Below are 22634 nucleotides of genomic sequence, written 5' to 3'. Positions count from 1 at the left end.
AAGAATGTATTTAATTTTATCAGTGGGAAGTTAAGAACAAGGTTTTCTGCACAAGGTTATTATTCTTCTGTTGTAGGTCAAGCTGGAAGAACCAGCAAGTTGAAGTTGTTTGAACTTCTGATATTTAATAAAAAAACACACACAACTTGCTCAGATTTTTTTGGCGAAGGTATTTAAGGTTTATATTTTCTATTCCAATTGTTGCCCGAGGCAATATTTATTTTTAACAGGTAAGAAAACTCATTCATCCTCTTCCTGCAAATACTCAAGTTTACGAAGTTTCAGGGCTGCCATGATCTGTATCAGGAAATCTAAATCAAAGGCAGAAGGGAAAGTAAGTAACATATTTGGCATGCCTGGGTAACGCTGTGTAAGTCTTGTCAAATTACCATCTCTTCAAACCAATCAATCTGTGTCTGCTCAACGTATTCAGCTGGAGTTTGGAAATAAGTTATTGATATTCCCTAATTAGTAAGCACGACCATAACTTAAGACTTATAATTAGGGTTACAGGAAGACACTCAAAACACCCCCCTTCCCCAATTGCCTGACAACCACAAGCCATTGTTCATCTTGAATGGAGAGCCACGGGATTTCCTACTCCTCTCCATCCTTACGCCACCAGAGCAGAGAGCTGAATCGGGACTACAGGTAAGCAAAAAGCCCCCAGAACTGGCTGAACAGCCAGGCTGCGATGCAGCAGGACAAAGACCCAGCATTCATTCTGAATCCACAAGGATGCAAGTGCTGCTTTGTGCACAGGCATTCAGCTATGCCTTAAAGTTCACTTGGAAAGCACTCCAACAGAAGCTTTGAGGCCCTGTGTTTAAAACTGTATTTATGTGTTTTGTGCAATGAGTCAAATACAGATGTAGCATCTCCTATGAAAGAAAAATTAAACTGAAACCCTGTATTTGCATGCACGAAGCTTGGCAAGTAATTTCATCTGATGATACTGTGCCTTATAATTGGACAAATGGTTGGTTAGCTGGTGATATCTTAAACAGCTGTATACTTTTTCAAAAAGTTCAGAGGTATCTTGCAGTTTTACGACAAGCTGTAATCATAACCTTCCTCTGTCAGATGGAGGAAAAAAACACCCAAGAGATTGATGTGTTTATTGTTTCGTAATAGCCAAATACTAGATGCCATAAGAGCTAATTATCAATCTTGGCAATCACAGAACTCAAATACAGGCTATATTCAGTCTGAAGTAAGAAGTCATTTACCAGCTCAATACCATGGATTAGTAAGTTCTTAGAATGCAATAAAGATTATATATGCTTACTTCAGAGTGAACTTTCAGTTGAGCTCAGTGTATACAGACCTCATTCACGTTCAGTTACAGGAAAAATTCAGCCTGGTCTGTAACTAGATGTAACATGCTCCAATTCAAGTTCTCATGCTGGCTCTCAAATCAGCTGTTGAACACACTACCTTCTCACCCCCTGCCACTTTTAATGATGCATTTCCTTACAAAATATCAATTATGTTTAGAGCTCAGGGAAGTTGTACACCACTTTTTTTTTCCCCCCATTTAGAACTGATGTGGGGGAAGGATGACATTTAATACCACATGCTGCAACACCACAGAGCTTTCCCAGGCTACGTTACAAAACAAGAGGCTGCATGACCTGCTCAAGGTTACAGCATGACTCCATTGCTCACTCCGAATTAAAAACTGGTATCCTCCTGACTCCTCCTGTATTTTCACTAATAAAATAACACCACTACTGAACACTTACACAGTTCCTTTCATCGCAGGATGTCAAAGGTCTTTATAAATATTAATTAAGCATTGCAGCAACACTAAGAAGTATGTAAAACTTAATTCTGCACATGAGTAAACCCAAGCAAAGAATAAATAACCTACATTCAAAGTCATAGGACAAGTCAGCAGTATGGATAATAAACAGCTCTTGCCATTAAGAAACACTCCATTACAAGCAGGGACACAATTAATACTCCAACTGTGATGTGAACAGTACAGGCCTTGGTAGAAAAGGGGAATTTTGGAAAGTGTATCGGTAGTTAGTGTTTTTAAAGAAATTAAATGAAAAACTATGTAATTCATGTTTCAGCTCACTACCACTTTCAAAAAAGAAAAAAAAGAAAAAAAGAAGTACTTAGAAGTACGGCTAAACTCAAGAGCAAACACTGCAGAGACGTGTCCAAATGCCCCTGGAACCAGAGAGGGAGCAACTTTTTAGTCTGTAGCCACAGAAGCTGTACATGAAAATGGGCAGTATCTGCTCTCTGGACAAACACATCTACTACAAACGAAGTCATCAACTCTCCAATTCTGGAACGGCACAGATACGTGATCCTTTCATCACAATGCAGCATTCGCAAATTAACATTTTGGTTCTTATGATCAGTCAAAACCATTTTTTTAGTGTGTTTAACTGGTTTGCATTAGACTTTTGTTACGTACACAAAGCTGCTGATCCCTACCTTTTATCTAGTACTATTTATAAAGAATTTCCCATGCAAAACATGTCGTGTTGCAGCATATTCTCATACTTTTAGAAGACACTCCAAAGGTCAGGGAGGACCATACGTACATGAAAGAAAGAGAACTGTATTCTTACAAATAATGGTTGTACCTAATGTCATCAAGACTCGGCTTTAGAACATAGCAATGAAGTCAGGTCTTAGCATGCTAGTACAAGGGAGTACAGTAACTATTGTACCATTAAGAAAACTATTTTATAAGGCTAGCATTCAGTATTTGTTGTTTATAGGTTAATTACAGATGATGAAAAACTAAAATCCTGTGTAACAGCTTTGCTAAATTTTAAGCTAGGTGTTTCGCAACAAAAAAGCTTAAATTCATTTGCCGCTTTAAGTGTATAATTAAAGCAGACTGTCCTGTTAGACACAATTTTGGTATGCATTTTAAGATACATGCTTCAGAATATACAAACTAACAAACTTCCTCCCTCCCTTCTTTTGTTTGTACCTGAAGATTTAAAAGCTGATGAAAGCCACCTTGATAAATGAAATTCATCAGCTGTCTCCTTCAACCAGCTTTTAGAAGCAAATGCGCCCAACCATTCGTACCGTGGCATCGTATCTTCAAGAGGTATAGGTGGCACGGAAGTGAGCCATTTTGTTAATGCACCGTGCTCTCTTTTCTGCAGCTTGCACCTGCAGTTAAGGCAGGCAAGAATCGGATCTCATTAAAGCCTCAGTAAGGATGAGAGGCGGCTCAAGAAACGAGGTAAATCACAAGTGCAGTAAGTGCTCTCCTTGATGCATTGATACAGACTTTCTGAAGGCCAAAACATGAGAGGCATTGACTAAAAACATACTTATGGTCACAAAATGTAAGTTAAAAAACCAAACAAACATGCTTTTCATTTATTAACTATGAAAACTGACGTGCTTTCAATCAGCAAGAAAAAGTGGGCTCTGCATCTTGCTTGTAATCAGTAGATATGCTAGACTTGATATCTACTTGTAAAGCACCAAGATTTAAATGGGGCACCGAAAAACACTGTTCAACTTGTAGGGAACCCTGGAATGCGTGAAGCACGTGGATTTTTACAAAGCCTGGTACGGAAGTGTTTGTTTGCCAGATGCGTGCTTCTCACCCTTCTTACTGCAACCAGCTGGCCACTCTTTTCATTAGTCACTTTCCATTCAAAAGTGGCACTGATAAATTATTATTCAAAATATCACAACTCATTATTTCACATCATGACTCATACGACTCATTAAGATGTAAGCTGAAATTATTCATTGGCTCGCAGAACGAAAACTAGACAATTCTAAAGAAACTGTGTGTAGGAAACAGGAAGAACACACAAACACCAGCACAGTACAAATGCAAGACATGACTTGTTTTGAAGTACAGGAAACTAATAATCCTTCCACGTGAAGTTACTTAAGCAGCCAAAAAATTCAAAGCTTCTTCAAACTTGTCTTCTCATATAATCATATGACTTTTGAGGACTTAAAGATGCGATCGTTTTAATCTGGCATTGCAAGAAAATGATCGTCTAACATTTCAAAACAGCAAGAGAACCAAAATACCCTCACCAAGGCGTGCTGTGCCTACAAACACTGGGAAAACAAGGACAAGCGTCACACAATAGCAAGTAGAAGTTGCACTGCCATAGGCTTTCCTAAATTTTGAAGATTTAAAGTTGCTGGTTTTGAAGAACAAATAATTGTAGAATGCTTGATGAAGATAAGGAGTCCAATTGACATTAGCCACGTACCCTTCCTTCCTCATAAGGACCAAATTCTTCATGAACTAATTCTAAAGGCCAACAGTAAATTTCTAAGCATGAGGTCGCAGGTCTCTGTATTGTGATGCCACTGAATATCTATCAACAAAGATTCTGTTTTAGGAATCTTCTAGGAAAACATTTATTTTACTCATAAAGCTAAGTTAAAAAAAACTCTTCATGGAGCTAATTAAAAAAAACCTCTACAAATAGCAACGAAAAAACCTCACTTGTCTACAAGCACGATGTATTAGCATGCAATGCCTGAACAGAAGTGCAAAAGCACCTCCCTATTCCCAAGTTTGCAAGATCTCAACCTTTTAATTCCTAATTTCTCCTTATGACTTTAGGACATGGTTGCATTACTGCCATTGTACTGAAAAACAATCTTTAGTTTTTAAAAAGGACCATTTAAAGATTTTGAACTTTTTTTTTTTTACAAGCTACGTTTGGAAGGCTACAGACAGCTGGGCATTCCCCATAGGAAGCATTATCAGAAAGGATATTAGAAGTCAAGAGCTTTTTAAGGTCACAGAAAACTGCAACTGTATAAATACATTTCACCTTATCCTTGGTCTTTTTTTTTTTTTTTTTTTTGAGGGATAGCAGCATGGCTATCACTAGGAATACTGCTGTCTACTCAACTGGTTTTTGCTTAAAAAGAAAAAATAAAATCAAGTTCCTGGAATCCATGCAACAAGACCATCAGAAATAGCAGCCACTGCACTACAGTAAAGCACAGTCATCCTAAATCATACACCTGTCCAATTTAAACAGGAAAATATAAGCCTTTCCTAAACACGGTAGTAGTACTTCTTACTTGTAACCTGTACAGATGACCAGAAAACTGAGACCTGTTTAGTGACAACTTGCAAAAATGTGTTTCTTTCTCATACAAAAGGAACAGCAAAACGTGGAAAACAGCATTCTGCAGGCCATACAACCTGTTCAACACAGGTATGGAAAATTAACTAGCCACAACAGCTATGAGGTAGAAACAAAAGAAACTCTATAAAATAATACATGATTGGGCAGAGAACATACGTATGTTCTCTTATTTTCAATAATCTGACAATCAGTTTTTGATCGTCTGTTTTTATAGTCTCGATACTGTAGGCCATTCCTGAGCTGCAGTTTAAAAAAGTTACCCAGATTTCATGCCTTCTGGAAATAAAGCACAGATTAAACCACCTAGTCTAGACATGAAACTCTTATTAATTGCTGAGTAAACAATCATTTCCTTATTTCTTAAGCAAAGACTGTACAAAGTTTAAGCGAAAAGCATTCGCCATATCCTCAGGCATTTCTTTAAACTAAGGGCTGTCTCCCACCAGGGAAAGAATTTCTTTTAGCCAAGCTGTTTTTTCAGTGAAGTCGATGTCTGCCCAATCTCAGCAGTCACTCACCTGAGAATTGCTACTATTTGTACTGAGCGCGGAGGACAAGCTTTCTGAAATCTTGACTGCGGATTATCATTCCCTGGATCTCTTTCCAACAATGATAATTTGCAGCTTAAATGATGTTGCTGCTTAAGTCGTTCACAGATACATTACCAGATCCATTTCTAAATTCAACCCCATTTCTATCTGTTGCTTTCCAACGCAGTGGTTTAAAATAACTTAGACATTTTCAGTATTAGTAAAAACCTAATCTGAAGACTAGATGCACCTTTCACTTGAAAATCCAATGGCTCTTCAAGTTTCTCTCTTCAAAAGGAAATATTTTAAAATTAACTATACATTGCTATCAAAGAAGAATCGTCTTTTGTAAACTAAGTCAGATGTGTAATACTTGCATTCCAGAGAGCTTATGATCATTGACAGCTCAGATCAGAAAGTTGTTTCAACACACAAGAATTCCATGACAGGAACTTGCGATCCCCATACAACCTGGCTACGGTTTGTCTCCCAGGCATGCACCACTCCTTTTGCTGCTACAGAAAAGGGAAGCAAACTGTAAAAGAGGAGGTAATCCAAAAAAAAATAATCTAAGGTGGGGAAGCCACTGATGATTTTACTTCGGAGCAGCAAAAAAACATGCACTCTTTTGAACATCAGTGCTAACAAGAGAAGACAGCTAGATCAAAACCATTTAAGGCATTCAGTGTACATGTTCACAAAACACTTCTGCATGTTTGCAGCTACAAAATAATTTCTACCTCTGCAGACAGTAAATCTGAAGGCTCCTCCCATCTTTAATTAATAGCTACATCTTTCTATCTACCACTGATTAATTTTGTGAAAATGAAGAACAGAGAAGTTTGTGTTTTGTTTTGTTTTTAAATACTAGGGCAAAACATTGTAAGATATGTGACAAGAAGGTAAGATATTCACAGTTCTGCAAAAACTGCACTTCTAACCTATTAAGTTAAACCATCTCTCTATCCTCTTTAAGAAAGGTGGCTCTGCATAAAGACAGGTCAACTCTGCGCTGCTATATAAAGTTGAAGGTTAAAATGCATAAGCTGGTGTGGGAGACTATTTCCTGCTGAAGGAAAAGCCCTTTAAACACTAGAACCTCAAATCTAATTTGTCGGCTTATGGCTGCTTCCACGCACACTGCCAGTGCAAAGCTCCCAACTTTCTACAAAGCCACTGCATTGAGAAAACAGACTATGCTACTTAGCAAAAAGGATAGCCTGGCCTTATAGGAAAAGTGACAGGCAATTCCCTTGCATAAACATCTCAAATTTCCAATTCCAGGTGAAGGATCTTCTGCTTTCATCAAGACCATCTGCTATTCTGGAAGTGCCAGTTGGACTTACTGCTGTCAGCGTGCAGTTTGTATGTGGCTGAGTGAAGTGGGAAGTGTACCAGTAAGCGCTAACTTGTTCAAATGCTCTTTATTAAGAGTATAAAAAAAATATAATGGGCACCACTGGAAATAACATCCTTAGTTAAAAAGGCCTCTGATAAGCTTGCTGATGTGTTCTTTAAAAAAAAATTAAAAAAAATGAAGGAGAATTTGAACCAGCCACTGAAGTTATGTCTACCAGTTTGAGTCAGGGTCCAGACAGCTCAGAACGAAGCAGGCTCAGCTGGGTCTGTCGCCGTCACAAGGCTCCAGTCCATAACACATTTTTGGGCAGCACTCAGCCACTCAGCAGTACACAGTTACGGTACTGCTGGGAGACCTACTGGGAAGAACTATACAGTTTAATTACACCATATTGCCAGTTGTAACAGGGTGAATAAAGCAAGAACGGCCACAACAACGTTGATTTCAAACACTGCCCAGGCTTGGGCAAGGAACCTGACAGACATCCAGTATAAATGTCTTCTGAAGCCACAGCCGAAGGGAACAGGGACTTGTAAAGGCTCAAAGCTGAAACCGAAAGGGAAACCAGCGCAGCAAGCATTTCTATCTGGCTCGGTTAGTGAGGTGCATAAAAGAGCAAGTTAGAAAGACAAGGTAGATCACTAATACTGATTACTTACAGCAATTTTTGTAACTACCAATGAAGAGTTTTAGATGTAGCAGTGACAGTTCTGTCTGAACGGTCAGATGCAGCCCCACCGTGCTGCTGGTGGAAGGGGAAAGGAACACGGAGGGCTCCAGCTTCAGCCCTCACAAGCATCAAATTCTTTAAAGCTTGCAGTACCTGGGTTTCTTTTTAGAACCATTTAACATTTTTGTTATTTTGCACACACAAACCACCTTACAACCAGGTAAACACTGGGGAGGGGGTGCCAACAGGGAGTTTTTTGGTTCTCCTTGGTTGCTTTGGTTTTGTTTCCTCAGCTAAGCGCCACGTTAGTAATTTAGGAAAACATTCTTATTACGCATTTGCGTAGGGCCAGTTTGCAAGAAATGGTTTGTACACACAGAATGCACCTGAGGGAAAAAAAGAAAAAAAAAGTTCTATTTTGCCTCTGCAGCTCAGGACTAACAAAACACTGCATGGAAAGTGAAAGTCCCTTTAACTGTCAAAATGGATTTGCTGATCCTTGCCAGGATTTTTAACAGTACAGAAAAACAAACTGTAGTGGTGGTGTTCATTTTATAAGAATGTTTTAGATCAAAATCCCCTACCTAAACGAAAACACCTCAAACTGTGTACGTTCAATAAAAGCTACTCAAAGCTAAGTTTTTACTCCAGGAAGGAAGGATCAGTCAGTGAACCTACAGAAGTTCTCTCTTTTTCTTTAAGTTTCACATGAAAGCCTTTCATACTTCATTGAAGGATAACAATATTTAAAACCTCATTAAAAACTTTGAGTGTTAAATATAGAACATGAATTTAATGAGTAACTCAGAAAGACTGTCTCTGAACTACATTTTCACTTCTACTTTAAAACATCAAAGCAAATCATCTACTTTTCAGGTTTTCTTTTGTTTTTAATGTTAAGATTTCTCAAGGTAGTATGCAGAGCAGCTTTTAAGCCCTGAATTCCTGTACCCTCAGCAGAAGTCCTCAGTCTGGCCTCAAGACCCTGCACTGTAATTTGTTATCATTTATGACCCAGTTACATTAACCATGCTCCTTGGTACACGTGGTAACCTACAACATGCAACAGGACTTCTAGCATTTGAAATTTTGAGAAGGGTGAAGTACACTATTCTATCTTTTTACCCACATTATGATTTTAGTTAAATCAGCTGTGTTCCCCTAAAGCATTAGGAAAAAGAGCATTTTTTCTATTCACAATTCAATACAGCTGTGCACAACTGGCTTGAGCCCCAGGCCACAAGCCAGGAACTTCCGAGTTCAAGTCTGGCTCTGCCACTGACTTGCTGTGTGGCCTTCAGAGAGCCTCTAGATTTCTCTGCTGCTCCTCTGCCATCGGTATGCTTACCTTACAGAATGGCATTTGCTTTGTTTGTGAACATCCAAACATGAATCAATCAACTTTGAGAGAATTTCTCACTACGGCTTTAGTTGGTAAGGCCCATTAAGAAGTCTCTGCATGCCAGCAGACTTTAAATGCATTAACTGCCAACATACACAAACACTACACGTACCACATGTATGTACAGATAGACTTAAGATACACCTACATAAATATCGAAAGAAACAAATAGTAAAATGATAAAGTCATTATAACATAATCATTTCAAAATGTTAGGAACAAAAAAGCAGGAGAAAATAAAATCAAATTACCTGCCATAAAAGCAGATCGAACTTACAATGCAGAACAACCTATGACCTTGTTCTTATTAACCTACTGAGCCGGTGATGAAATCTGTTTTTTAAGAGCTTATATTAAATGTACACAGCATGCAATGCTTCAGCTCAAGCAATTACAACGACTAATATTTTAGAATATTACTTTAACAACATATAAAGCAGGCTGGGAATGTGCAGTACAAAAAAAGGATTTAAGCATTTAAGCTTAACCGAATTACCTAGTACCAACTGAACTACCATTTAAAAGATGATCTTTCTTCAAAAAAGATCACGGGAAGTTGCAGAAACTTAAGCTTACAATACCTGCATGTCTGCCGCACAAGTTTCAGTTCACATTATCTGATGAAGCAGAATGCCATGGAGACCGACACCCGCTAGCCTCAGCTTTTCCTGAACTGCAACGAACCAGTCACGCAAATACAACTGACCACCTTTAAAACAGTATACACTGCTTTTAAATCCACGCCCTAGAAGAAAACTTGTCCCCAAAACCCTGTCAAGACAGGCTGACTTCCCAAAAGCTGGTCAGCTCAGCTATTCATGGCCTCACCACGGAGAGAGCATGCTTAGACTAAGAACGACGCATCTCAGTCTTACGGTACATTAAGCCGCCAACGCAAGTCTTAGCCTTCAGTTTAAATCCTAGGATTTAGTTTATCCTCCACCTACTATCTCCTTCTGCATCTTGTTTTACCTAAAATCTGGTAAAAACACACTTCCTACAGTTTTTCCGTATCGGGACACAGAACTTATTTGTGGAAAATGGTAAATTTAAAGCATAACTGTCTCCCAATTAATTCCACAGTAGCATAAATTAATTCAGAATACTGTGTTATTTTGGGATAAAAACAGTCAACAAGGACCGCATCAGATACAACTGTTCCACAATTGCTCCCATGCAAAGAGGAGGAGGATGAATGCAAATTCAGATGGTGTGTGCACAAGGACTAAACTGGTTTAAGCTGCAGAGTATTACCTGCATACAGAACTTACAATTCTCCCATTCCAGGTCATTTACTACTATTTTCCTGCTATAACGTAAAGGTTTTCAAAAGATACTTGCTGATTAAACCCTGGAAAGTTAGAGAAATACCATTATGAAAACGTATAGCAACTATTATGAAAATTAGATCCTTACCCACGTGAGATTTTGTTTTCAGCTCCCTACATCACATTACCATTGGTGTATTTCCATCAGATGAAGCAATCGTGAATACAGCAGCAAGGCGACTATACTGGTTAGCAAACATTGTTGCCAGGGTAATCGAGATCTGCTCTGAATAGGATTACATGACACAGGTAAAAACAAGAAACAAAAATAACCCCAATGCTTTATTCACGTTCTCCCTCTGCATCATTTAGTCTGGTTGAGACGTATCAAACTGAGATAATCTGAACAGTACCTGAATAGGAATGAAAAATGTACTTGACTTTGTAACACAAATATATTTGATTTACAATTACCACTAATATTACTATAGCTGACTTCTGAAGCACCAGCTGGAGCCTTCTTTTACAGTAGCTTTAAAAAAGCTTTTGGGGTTTTACATCAGGTTAACCAACTATCCTTACAAGCAGCTTAAACTTGGTCAACGTTTAGATTGCAACCACTGCACGTGAACTTGTGATCATACCCACAAAGAAAAAAAGAACTAGATATGACATGTGTAACCTAAACAGGATATGATATCCCCTATTTCCTTACAGTGTTGTTTTTTTGTTTTTTTTTTAACCTGTTTAACATTGTTAGTATTTACCATAAAAGCTCTTTTGAATGAGGCAGTTGGATAATAACACTAACAGTACCCAAGTAAAGGCAAGGAAGCGTTTATTTAAATAGCATGGACTAAAACACCAATTAATTTTTTTAAAGAATTTATATGGAGATCAAACCATATAATGACTATTCTCTGCTTCACAGGATGATCAGTTCTTGAAGCAAAAAACATTTCTGCAAGTTAGGAAAGGAGGTTAGCTGAGTTTTGGTTCCTTCTGCCTACAGAAGTATCTGTTTTGTATCCGTTTCCATTTTTACTGACCTCAAACTCTCTCCATTAAGAGGCAGAATAGCCTGGAAAGAATCCAGCACAGGTAACCAGGTTAGAATTTCCACACATTAAAATAGCAAAATTCACCTGTATGGTGTGATTAAATCAATTGTTATTCCTCTGAACTGACCAGCAGATTGATCACAGTCAGACTGTGTATTTCGTTTATTTTGTTGGCACAGTGACATCGGTCTCACTTTCGTTGATGAAGTTCTCAGTAGTAGTTCTTCCTCTTGCCAAAGAAAGCTCTTTTGCAGACAAGTATGTCTAGAGCATCAACTCAGAATTAGTCGTGTTTTAAATCAGACCCCCAACCGACAATTGTGCAAGTAGAATTATATACAATTAAAAAATACAAATGCTAATTAAAGAGTTTCAACAAGAACACTAAGATGGCTACACTTGAATTCTAATGTTATGCTGCAATGTCATTTACTAGATACAGTAAAATTTAAAACAGAAATAAAGCAGAAGGATCACAGAAGATGCATTTTAAGGAAATTTTAAGTATCAGAGGACCCTGCAGCCTGGAGAACAGGATGGCTCAGGCATAATCGTGTTCTCAAATACAGCCTGAATTATGATGACAACACATCTGTGTGTATTTGCCACAGAGCACACGTAAAATGGGACAACTGAGCTGAACTTTAATTAATGCTTAAGAAGCATTAACAGAATACACATGCAACCTTTCCTGGCTTTATATAGGTCAACTAGCCCCCCAAAAACTTGGTATCTGCGAAGGCTACTGTGCGTACATACCTAAACAACTACATTCCAGCAGTCTCACTGCAGCTGAAGTCATGCATATGTTCATATACACGGAGATTGTGGCAAACAGCCACTCCGAAGTTGCAGACGGACAGTAGCTTATGACTGTGCTGTGCTAACAAATGCTGTGCTTAAAGAAAAAATAGTGAGAATGCTCGAAGTGATTCTTCCATTGTTCTGTTTAAAAAAAATACTTCTCCAATTCATAAATGGAGACAATGTTCTGCTCAAGTTCAATTTGGTTTTCCGATTCAGCAGTTGTACACGTATCGTTACTTTATAAAGCCCCAACTCTGTGTTTACTAAGAACATACCCTTCATTTATTTCATAATTAAAGCATGCGCGATTAAGTTTTGTGTACTCTTAAGGAATTTAAAGAATGGACACTTTCAATTAAAAATATTCATGCCTTTCTGCTTTTTAGTTCCTGAAGTAACTCTCCTGTTCAAAGCCCATCCAACTATGATGGAGCTCAGTGTCAAAATAATTGTTTTCTGGCACAATTTACAGTTGCTTATTCATTCTCAGGATATTTATGTACCTATGAAAATAATAAAACTTCCGCTTTTTTGCCTTTGCTAGACCACCTTCTTCTATTATGTTTTACTTGTCTTACTTGAAATACCTCAAAATTTATTGACCTCCCCTACTGTTCAAAATGCTCTGAAGTTAAGGTCTTGTGAATGTCCCATCCTAAAAGGAGTGACACTCTCCTGATGGCATGTAATAAAACAGGGCTGTATCTTGATAGTTTCTTTTGGTTTTGTTGTTGTAGCAAGTTCCAAACCTAGATTTCACTGCTAAATCCCATTTGACATAAATTTGAATCGATACACGTTTTGTACTTTGCCTTTTTCTTTTTTTACGCCTATTGGTATCTAAGTACTTTTAGATCATTTTCTTTGCCTGACATACAAATGTCCATTTAATTAAATCATTTAATTAAATTCAGACACAAGTGGTAGCACAGAGAGAAACAGTACTCAGCTATCATGCTTGTTACCTGCTGTCTTCAACAAGACTCCCCTCCACATTTTCTCTCCAGGGGTATCAGCGTACATTTTCCCATGCTACGCTTAACCCTTGGATTTTGATCTGTTTTGCCTTTACGTATCACCTGTTTTATTAATGCTTCTTCTCCCGAGTACCTGAAATAACTCCAGGGTTCGTTTATTGGTTTATGTTTTTATGTTTTCCCACATGGCTAAACTGGCTAATTAAAAGTAGTTCTGGAACTAAAACATTTTAGAAAGAAAACCAAGGTTTGTCTTTAATCTTGCCCATATTACTGGATCAAAATATCACTTAGCCTGTTCTTAGACATTACATTTCAGAAATGATTACAATTTTAAGTACATCATTATAGCAGCACCAGAGCATTTCAGCCCTGAACTATAACCCCAGCATGTGCTATACAAACAGACAGAAAAACATCCCTTCAATCGACAATTATCCATAAAGCTTTAGGAACTCGCATCAAAAGCATGTGGGTGGCACTACATATAAAAAAATAACTGGGTTTACATATATGCCTGCTGCTCCAAAATATGTATGCTCTGTCTCTACAAAAAATAAACTTGGGTTAGCAGCATATGTACAACGGAGGAAGAATTTAAGCAGTGGAAAGCGCTGGATGTACAGCTCTGGAGTTGGAATTCACCACAGAGAAAGGCTCCATTTCTCTTGTGTCCTTCAAACAATTATGGCACCACCACTGAAACAAAATGGAAATACTTTCAGTATATATTATTTTTCATCTCCACTCTATTTCCACGTTTGCCCTTGATGTTGAAATGGCCAAAAAGCATTCTCTTGACACCTAACTTCGGATAGTTTGTTTGAAACAGATTTGAAATATGACACATGTAGTCATACCAGAAAAATTCCAGCGTTACATTAGCAACTAAATCTGCTCTTTCTTGAAATAAATACAGAACTTGCCTTGCTTTGAGAAATCAATAAATCTTCGTATTCACCTAAACTGAAGTTTACATCTGTTTATCAAGCTAATTCTGCTGCAGTAATTATAGCCAAATGTTTAAAGTTTAGACGTTTAAGATCTAACCAGCTTCCAGCAACATTCTTCTTGGTGGAAAGGCATCTCACTTTTGCCCTGCTCTCACACACATCTTCACAAGACTTTCAGGAAGGTTACACTGGAAGAGGCTTCCCTTGGAAATGGTCACGGTACCGAGCCTGAAGTTCAAGGAGTGTTTGAACAATGCTCTCAGACGCGTGGACCCAGGAGTTGGACTCAAGGATCCCTGTGGGTCCCTCCTAATTGAGGATGTTCTCTGTTCTGTGGTTATAGAACTCCGATACCCACACCTGATCCCCAAGTAGAAAACTCCGAAGCACAGCTTTTTAGAGGCAAACATCCTACACGTCTTATTTTCCTGCTTCAAATTTTGAGCTGTTCAAATAGGGAAACAGCAAACCGAGGCAGCTCTTCAGAAGGAGGCAGGTTTCTTCTCTATCAATTAAAAACAAAACAAAACACCAAGAACAAAACATCCCTCAAACTTTACAAAACTGCCAGCTAAAGACAATACCAAGTCAACACCTTCCATCCTCAGCACCAAAAGCAAAGTAGTTCCACAATGACCAGAATTCAAGGTCTGCCTCGAGGTACAAGCCACAACACACTTTTTTGCAGGGGAACTGGGAAAGGTACTGATAAAAATTCTCCAAGTTTCTACATTTGAATGTTTTTTTTTCTCTAGTAAGTCATTTAGTAATATGTAAGAGACAAAAGTCTCAGAAGGTTAAGTTTAGCTGAAACCAGCCAGCACAGAGGGTATGATCTTATGAAGTTTCTTTTTTTTTTTCCCCTCCTTACCCACAGGAGATAAAAAGGCTAAAAAACCCGCTGAAAGCCAAGCATACTGATTTTTCAGACACTTGTTTTCCCTTCCCTCCAGGCTCCTGTATACTGAAGCTCAATGGTAATAAGGCTTTTCTTGTCAATTATTTCTCAAGACTCTCAGATGTAGTGCACAAAACTCCAGGGGCTCTGCTGACTACAGACTTCACTGTAGTTTTCAACCTACTAGAATAGTCTGCCTCGGAAAAGGACTTTCTGATTCCTGCAGATACCAATAACAATCGTCATAGAAACGCAAACAGAAAAAAAAAAAAACATGCTTATAAAGCCACTGTCATCGCTGTAAACCGAACGAAGAAAAAAGGCTCCTTCCCTCCCCATCACTGCTGCAGGATTCAAACTCAGACACAGGAATTGCAGCTCTTGAGTCAGGTCCTTCAGAATGGACCTAAATCACTTTTTGTTCCCTTTGTACTGCAGGAATGTACCAGATGCAAACAGTATAGAGAACTGCCTCGATTTGGTCTTTTAAAGTCCTACCATTTTACAGGCTGCAGTCTTCAACACACCCTGTGCTAACATTTCCTAGGTCGAAGATATTTATATGAGGAATAATTTGAATTGGTCCTTCCTATTCAGAATGTGCTGTCTCAGGAAGCCACTCAAAAGGACTGAGACTACATACCAGAATCACTTCTACTCTCAATGATGTGTGCACATGTGTTTTTTTTTAAAGCATCCAGGGCAGCTTCTAGTTATGAACAGTTGCAGGTACTATAAAATATTACTTGAATATTATCAAAGTAGAATACAGGATACCATTATTTATGGGCTTTGACAGCATACAACACAGCAATGAATGAAAGCAAAAAAATACACAGGAAGGGCAACTACTTTTCCAAAGCGTAGAGTCTGAGAAGGCCGAGTCCTACCGTATTGCCAACCCAGAACCAAACTCACATTCTCATTACTTCCTCAGTTCAGCCATCCTAGGCTATAACTAGCATCACGTGAACTACATAACTGATGTTTCAGTCAAGCAAATACCAAATATAAGAACCCTACTACCTATAATGCTGTATCTGAAAACTGAATTAAGTTTACCGATCAACAGGTATATTCAACGTATTCTGTCTATGTTATAATCTCTGTTAAGCTAAAAAAGGCTTTGAATAACAAAAGGAGCTTCAGTCATCAGGCTCAGGCTGCATCAGGTCAAAGACAACATTTTTATAATATCCTCCCACACAGATACATGCTAATAGAGCAAGAGGGTGGATTCCAATACATTCGTTAATCCTAAGAAGGAACAGAGCGTGTTATTTTATACATGAACTAAGTAACGCATTACATCTGAACTGTAAGACTCAAATTTGAGTGGAGTTCTTTTTTTTTTTAATTGGCTTTCTTTGATTTAAAAGAAAAGCTACCTTTAATTTCCAAGAGCAACTTGATATACTGCAGAATTACTTCACATACCTGCTAGCCGAGAAAACAAACCCGTGATATACGCTATGAGACTACAAGGACTGCTCGATATACCTTCAGCACATCTGTCTCCTCCATTTGTATCTAACTGCGTGGATGCGAAGCCACAAAGAAATATAAAATACGACCCTGTCTTGTACGTTTCTAAGTTGATCTGCAAACCATAACCACGGTACGTGTACACAGCAATCTGAAAGTAGATTCACAAGACGATTTTTTGCTGCTTCGACATCCAGAGAGAGAAAAACCAGCCGAGCTGAGACCTACCAAGCGGAGATGAAGAATACCGTAGAGCACCGCCGAGAAATTGTTTCATTGAACCCCCCAGCAGGAGCATTACATCACACTCCTACAATGCAGGGGGAGGGGCCTGCTCGCAGCAAGCTTCGCCTATTTCCCTTTAATTTTCTGCTCGCTTCTGGAGGGAGATGCAAAAATAACTCGGGGTTAAATCGCTACTAACAGAGTCGGGGGGGGGGGGGGTTAAATGCGAGAAAACACCCCCTTTGCCCCTCCATTTGCCGCCGGCGAGAGGAAAGCTTGTTTTATAGGGGCAATCCGAGCCCCGGGCAGGCTGCCTGCCTGCCTGCCTCCCCCCTACCTGCCTCGGGGGGGCTCCGGGCACCGCGGGACCCCCGGGGCCGGCCCCGGCCGGATCCGGGCAGGCCGGGGGGAGCCCGGCCGGTGACATTTTGCCCCGCCGGCCGCCCTATTTGACGCGGGGTTTTTGTTTGGTTGCTTTTGTGTGTGTGTCCCGTCTTCCCCCACCCCCCCCCCTCCGGAAGGATGGCCTGCTGCTGAGAGCACTTCCCCATCTGTCCCCCGCCGGAGCCGGCAGCAGCAAGAATGCAAAGCCGGGGCTCCCTATGCAAATTTGTGCAGCAGATTGAAGAGCTTGGGGTGGCGCGGGGAAGGAATCGGCTCCTTCCAGCAGGCTCCGTTTAAATAAAACGAGATTTTCTGTGGAGAAAAAATAAAAAATAAAAAAATAAAGATCGGCTGCGACTTGCCTGAATGCTTTATATCACCGATCTCTGCAAAAAATTTAGGCTTCCACGGAGACGTGTGGGTAAAAACCCCACAAAACCCCTCTGTGCACGGGGGGCAGGCGAGGTGTTTGTGCAGGGAGGAGCCCCCCCAGCAGCCCGGGCTGCCCAGCCCCGCGGCCGCCAGCGGAGCGCGCCACTCACCTCATAAAGTGCAGCAGTGCTTAAATCCAGCGAGCTGAGGCATGCGAGGCGGAGGTGGGAAACGCAAAGCGATCCGGGGCTGAACGTCGCGTCGGGGTCGGTGGTGCCGTGGCGTTGGGTTGCGTTGTGTGGTGTTTTCGTTGTGTTTTTGTTTTTTTGTTTTTTTTTTTTTTTGCCGTGTGCGCTCTCTGCCCTCCCCCCGGCTCGCGGCGCTCAGCAGGCAGCGGCGGCGGCCATCTTGGCGTCGGCTCCCTCCCTCGCTGGCTCTCCCGCTCCCTCCCTCGCGCTCCCTCTCGCTCTCTCTGAAGGAAGCGGCGCTTGGTGACCTTCACAGCGGCGCCCGGTCACGTGGCGCCCAACGCCTGTCAATCACGCCCGCCGCGCCCGCCCCCCTCTCCCCCCCCGCCTTAAAGGGCCAGCGCGGCGCTGAGGGGACGCCGCCGGCCTCCACAGCCAAAGCCCTCAGCGGCTGAACAAAGAAGCAAACGCATAAAAGGCGAATATGCCTCAGGTTTTGGCATGTTTTGCACCAGGTGCCTTCATGGCAAGGTGCAGAAACCCTAGCTCAGGGATTCCCCCCACAAGAGTTGTCCAACGGGACCCCAGCCACATCTATTTGTTCTCTGCGGTGCCTCACAGAGCAGAGGAGCAGTTAGGCTGCAGGCGCTGTGGCAGGGCTAAGCCAAACACCACAATTTAAAAAATATAGTGAAATCTCATCTGCAACAAGACCTGAAGAGAAAACCCAAACCAACTGCATCAAATGTCGCACCTTCACATCCCATCATCACACCGAGTATGAGTGCATGCACTACAGCTACAGATAACTGCACTCCCCTCCCCAAAGCCAAATTGTTTTACTCAGACTTACAAATCCTCTTAACTTCAGCACGGCTTGCCAGCTCTCCATTCTGAAGCCCTGGAAGCTTTCAATTCAAGGAGCTGACAATACTGCTCAGTCTTGAAGCAACCAGCACTCAGTTGAGTTGCGGCGTATCAAGTGTGAAGCACTGCTGCAGAACTTCATCTTGCCCCCGTTCAATAGGCTAAACTTTTAAAAGCACAACGCGTTTTGGGAAGACAAACAAATAACCAACAAATAGAGAGAGCATGGGCAATTTAAGAATAACTGCAGCACCCATAAAACATCTTGACTAATTTATCATGCTGTTAAAAACGGCTGTCTGTGGGCCTATGTTTTATCTTGATTAGCTTGTCTTCCAGAAAGAATTGTGGATTCCACTGATGAGGTGAAAATTGTCTCCAAACAGTATTTGAAAGCAACTTCAGGATTGGTATTTTAGTATTAAAAATTCAACCAAGCCAACAACTGAAGCATACTTCACCTTGTATCTGTTCCTGTTGGCATATTGGTTAAGTCTTGACTACCCATGGCAGAGAAAAATAAGATTTTTGTTTTGTTTTGCTTTAATGCAGCATTTCTCCAACCAAAATTGTGGAAGGAGAACCAGCAGCATAGCGGTTCAGAAAACTGAGTAGAGCATAAAAATACAGAGCATATACAAAACCCACACATCCCTTTGCAGAGGGCAATTGCCCTTGAAAACCTAACCATTAAGCTGTCTGATGCTCACAGCTCTGTTAACAGCTAGTGTTAATTGGTTGTATCTTTGTTATGTACTACTAACTTATCTGATTATAAACACTTCATTTCTAAGCACCTTCCATCTGAGGATCATAAAACACCTTAAAAACTGTAACGATGCTTCAGAGTGCTCCTACCAGGACAGCAAACGCGCACACTGAACGCTTACAGGTACGGATTCTGTGTCCTCATCTCAACTTAGGCAGGAGGAAAGGGATTTTTTCTAATTCACATTGAGGTGCGTTTTGGTTCTAGTTAGAGACGATCCTTTTTGATGGCCTTTTGATACAGAACTAATTAATTCGGCTTCAGCTGTACGTGCACAGCAATGCAGCAGTGTCCTGTAGATGAACGATGACATCAACTGTGCCTTCTAGCTGTCACACGTCAGAAAGATGTTTTCCATCCCATCTGCAGAACTTTACTCAATTTTAGAAGATTCAGGTTCATTCAGTCCTTATGCAAAACTCCCTGTCTGCAGGGCTGGCATTTTGCTTTGGTTCACAAGTCCCATGGGTTGATGCCATCTTACTTATTTTGAAGGCTGAGCCCCTACCATCCTACAGCTCCTCCACCCCCAGGGCCTTCTACATTGCCCATATTACCCGTGGCAACAAATTTAACACTTATTTTTTCCCCTAATACGTTCTCCATAGCTGATGCTATGGAAGTGAAAAAGTCAACTTGGCTGCGCCGGACATAATTCCTCAGCAGAAACCTCAAATATTAACAAGTTTCTCATAGTACAGATGCCTTCTCACCAACTGTCATTTTTTCTGCTGGTGAAAAATTTGCTTCCTAGAGCATGAGAGGCAAAAAGACAAATCCTGAAGTGACCTGAGGCCTACACGTCCTCTATCCCATTGCAGCTCATCAGTTAGAGTCCCACAGAGCGACCCCAGACAGCTGGTGGGATAATGGAGACGGGGTGATTGGAGGCTGATTCCTCCACAGCTCCTCAACCAGTCACCAGCAGACCAACTGACTTGGATTACCGTCCTAGCGAGCACAAACTCCAGCTCGTTTACTACATCACGTTAACAGGATTTAGAAGGATCACTTTGTCTTTCTGGAGATGAAATTAGAAACATATATCTTAGCATGGGGACATGCACACATACAGTTGCACAATGTCTGATAACAGCAAGCAGTGAAAACACTCAAATTATGGAACAGAATTACGAGTCTCAACTATTCCTTGGGTGCTCTAAAAATTATTTATTTCAAGAGAACAATTAAAAACATTAGGTTAAAATTTCAAAGCATCTTGCTTCCTCGACTTGGTAGATGCCTGTGTCAAGTTCCTAGTTGCTCAGGTCTAGATAAGGGACAGTTAATAAAACGTTTAAGTTGTTTTCTTCAAACAGAGATGCTGAATGCCTACCACTTCTGAAAAGTGAAGGTGATAGCTAAATCTGGCTGTATCAACTATCAACTTTTTTTCTTTTTGAAGTCTTCAAAGCAACTGCACATTAAGCCATTGTTCAAGAGAGATAGCCTCCCCTCCGTAGGAGTTCAGACTTTGAAGTGTCAGAGCATTCTTCAAGGACAAAATACTCATTCCTAAGGAAAACTATATTATCTCCCCTTCCCCCCCCTTAGTGAGCAGTGAGACATCTGATGCTGCAGAACTGTGAAAAGAGAGTTAGCAGGATTTATTTTTTTTTAACTATAGTAGCCAAAGTATAATGTAAATTCTTTCTACAGAGAAAAACACCATGACGAAAAGCGACCGACACAGGAAAAGTTTGCACAATTTCTGAAAAGGTTACAACCGCTTTTGCAAAGGCGCTTATCAACATGTTTTAGGAACGAGTATATATACACCACTAGTATTCAGAGTTTATGTTGTGGCAGTGGTCTGGAGGCTCAGTAAAACTCAGTTCTGCTACCTTGCCAGGGACAAAAAGAGTGTGAGACCTGAATAGTTCAGAGCACATTAAGTTTAAGAACTTTTTATGTCTTTAAGGCCAAGATCAAGTTTTGAATCCATACATTGATGAAGCGTTCACAGAAAGATAACAACTCGGAAGGAAAACTTCATTCACAGAACTTAGCAAACACCCACTTTTCCACCTAATTTTTTCCTCAATCTGCCACAATACTTTCCCTAGCTGTGCGGCCTATAAATAATCCATCGCTATGCCTCCACTTCTTCAATCTCCTCAAATGCCCTTTCCGAAGTGGAGAAAGATAAAGCCTTCTATCTTCCTTGTAACCAAGTTGTTCCACGAACAATGGAACTAAAAGCTCATTTCCTACCCATCTCTGTCACACACCACCGAACCTCTGCTCTGCCCCGCTAATCCCCGCATCCTGCAGCCAGCTCTCCGTTGATGCCAAGGCCCTGCCAGCACACGAGTCCCGCACAGATCTCTTCCTAAAATTGTTTTGCACCCTCCCAGCCTGGGCAGAAGATAGCATGTGCTGCAGCTAATCCCAGAGCGCATCTGATGATTAGCTAGCCACTGTCTTAAACACAAGAGATCTGTTTTGTCCTGAAGCCCTTCTTTTAGTGGAAAATTATTTTTGCTCTCTCTTCCAGGCAGCCTGATGTTTTACATACTGGCAGTCGTAAGTGGCCTGTCATTTCCTACTCTAATGCTTCACTTGAACAAAACTGGACAAGATGCTGAAAACTTCCTGGGAAAGATAGACACAGAAAGTAATAGCATGAGATTTAACTGAAGGAAACAAAACAACAGGGCTTCTAAAACCTTCTCCCATTAAGTCCCCTTCTAAATGCTGAATGATTTTTTTTTTTTAATTGCAGAAATCATTTACACATATATCCCTGCAAATTATGAGAGTACTCTGCACTAACACAATGCGCAAGGCAACTTTTGCAGATCAGTCTTCTTACAGTTTAGCACTTCATTAACCTGCTCCTGTATTATCATCTCGGAAGCTTCTCACTTACGGAGACTATAATCCTTTCCTAATGGGTTTCCATCTTCGGCTTCTAAAATCCTACAAACTGTCAAGATATCCATGAAATATGAAAAGCTTATCAGTTTTATATACCAAATACTTTTTTTTTTTTCCCAGCATTAACACATGTTCAGGGAAATAGTTACTCCAGCTGTATGTACAGCAAGCTGTTGCTTTCTAATGGTTGTTTATGACAGGTGAATTACCACACCAGTTAGAGGACGGATTCAACTGACCTTCCCTCACCGATAGCTGTTCCGCTGCATTTCAAAAGGAGTAATAACCTCATGGGTTAAATCCTTCCCTCCCCTCTGTTTAAGGCTAGAAGCTTTCAAGAAATTTAAACAACTACCATCAAGCAGTAAGACTGGAATATTTAAGGAAAAAAGCTTATCTTTCATGCCTATAAACC

At 40.5% G+C, this 22634-nt stretch overlaps 1 protein-coding gene across 19 annotated transcripts in view; it reads right to left on the bottom strand.

The window, feature by feature from the left end:
* TNRC6B (trinucleotide repeat containing adaptor 6B) overlaps positions 1-22634 on the bottom strand; it is a 141087-nt gene that overhangs the window by 67537 nt on the left and 50916 nt on the right. Inside the window, exon 1 of one of the 19 annotated variants that reach the window (XM_068667027.1) lies at positions 17686-18000. The exons of the other annotated variants lie outside the window; for them this stretch is intronic. Within the exon in view, the coding sequence (XP_068523128.1) occupies positions 17686-17690 (5 nt within the window). The 5' untranslated portion in view covers positions 17691-18000. Of the gene's footprint in view, positions 1-17685; positions 18001-22634 lie in introns of those variants that run through there. 19 annotated transcript variants of the gene reach the window in all.

This window comes from Anas acuta, chromosome 1 (assembly GCF_963932015.1).
Source record: "Anas acuta chromosome 1, bAnaAcu1.1, whole genome shotgun sequence".
Taxonomy (NCBI): Eukaryota; Metazoa; Chordata; class Aves; order Anseriformes; family Anatidae; genus Anas; species Anas acuta.
The sequence above is the reverse complement of the archived record's forward strand: the minus strand, read 5'-3'. Positions and strand labels throughout refer to the sequence as shown.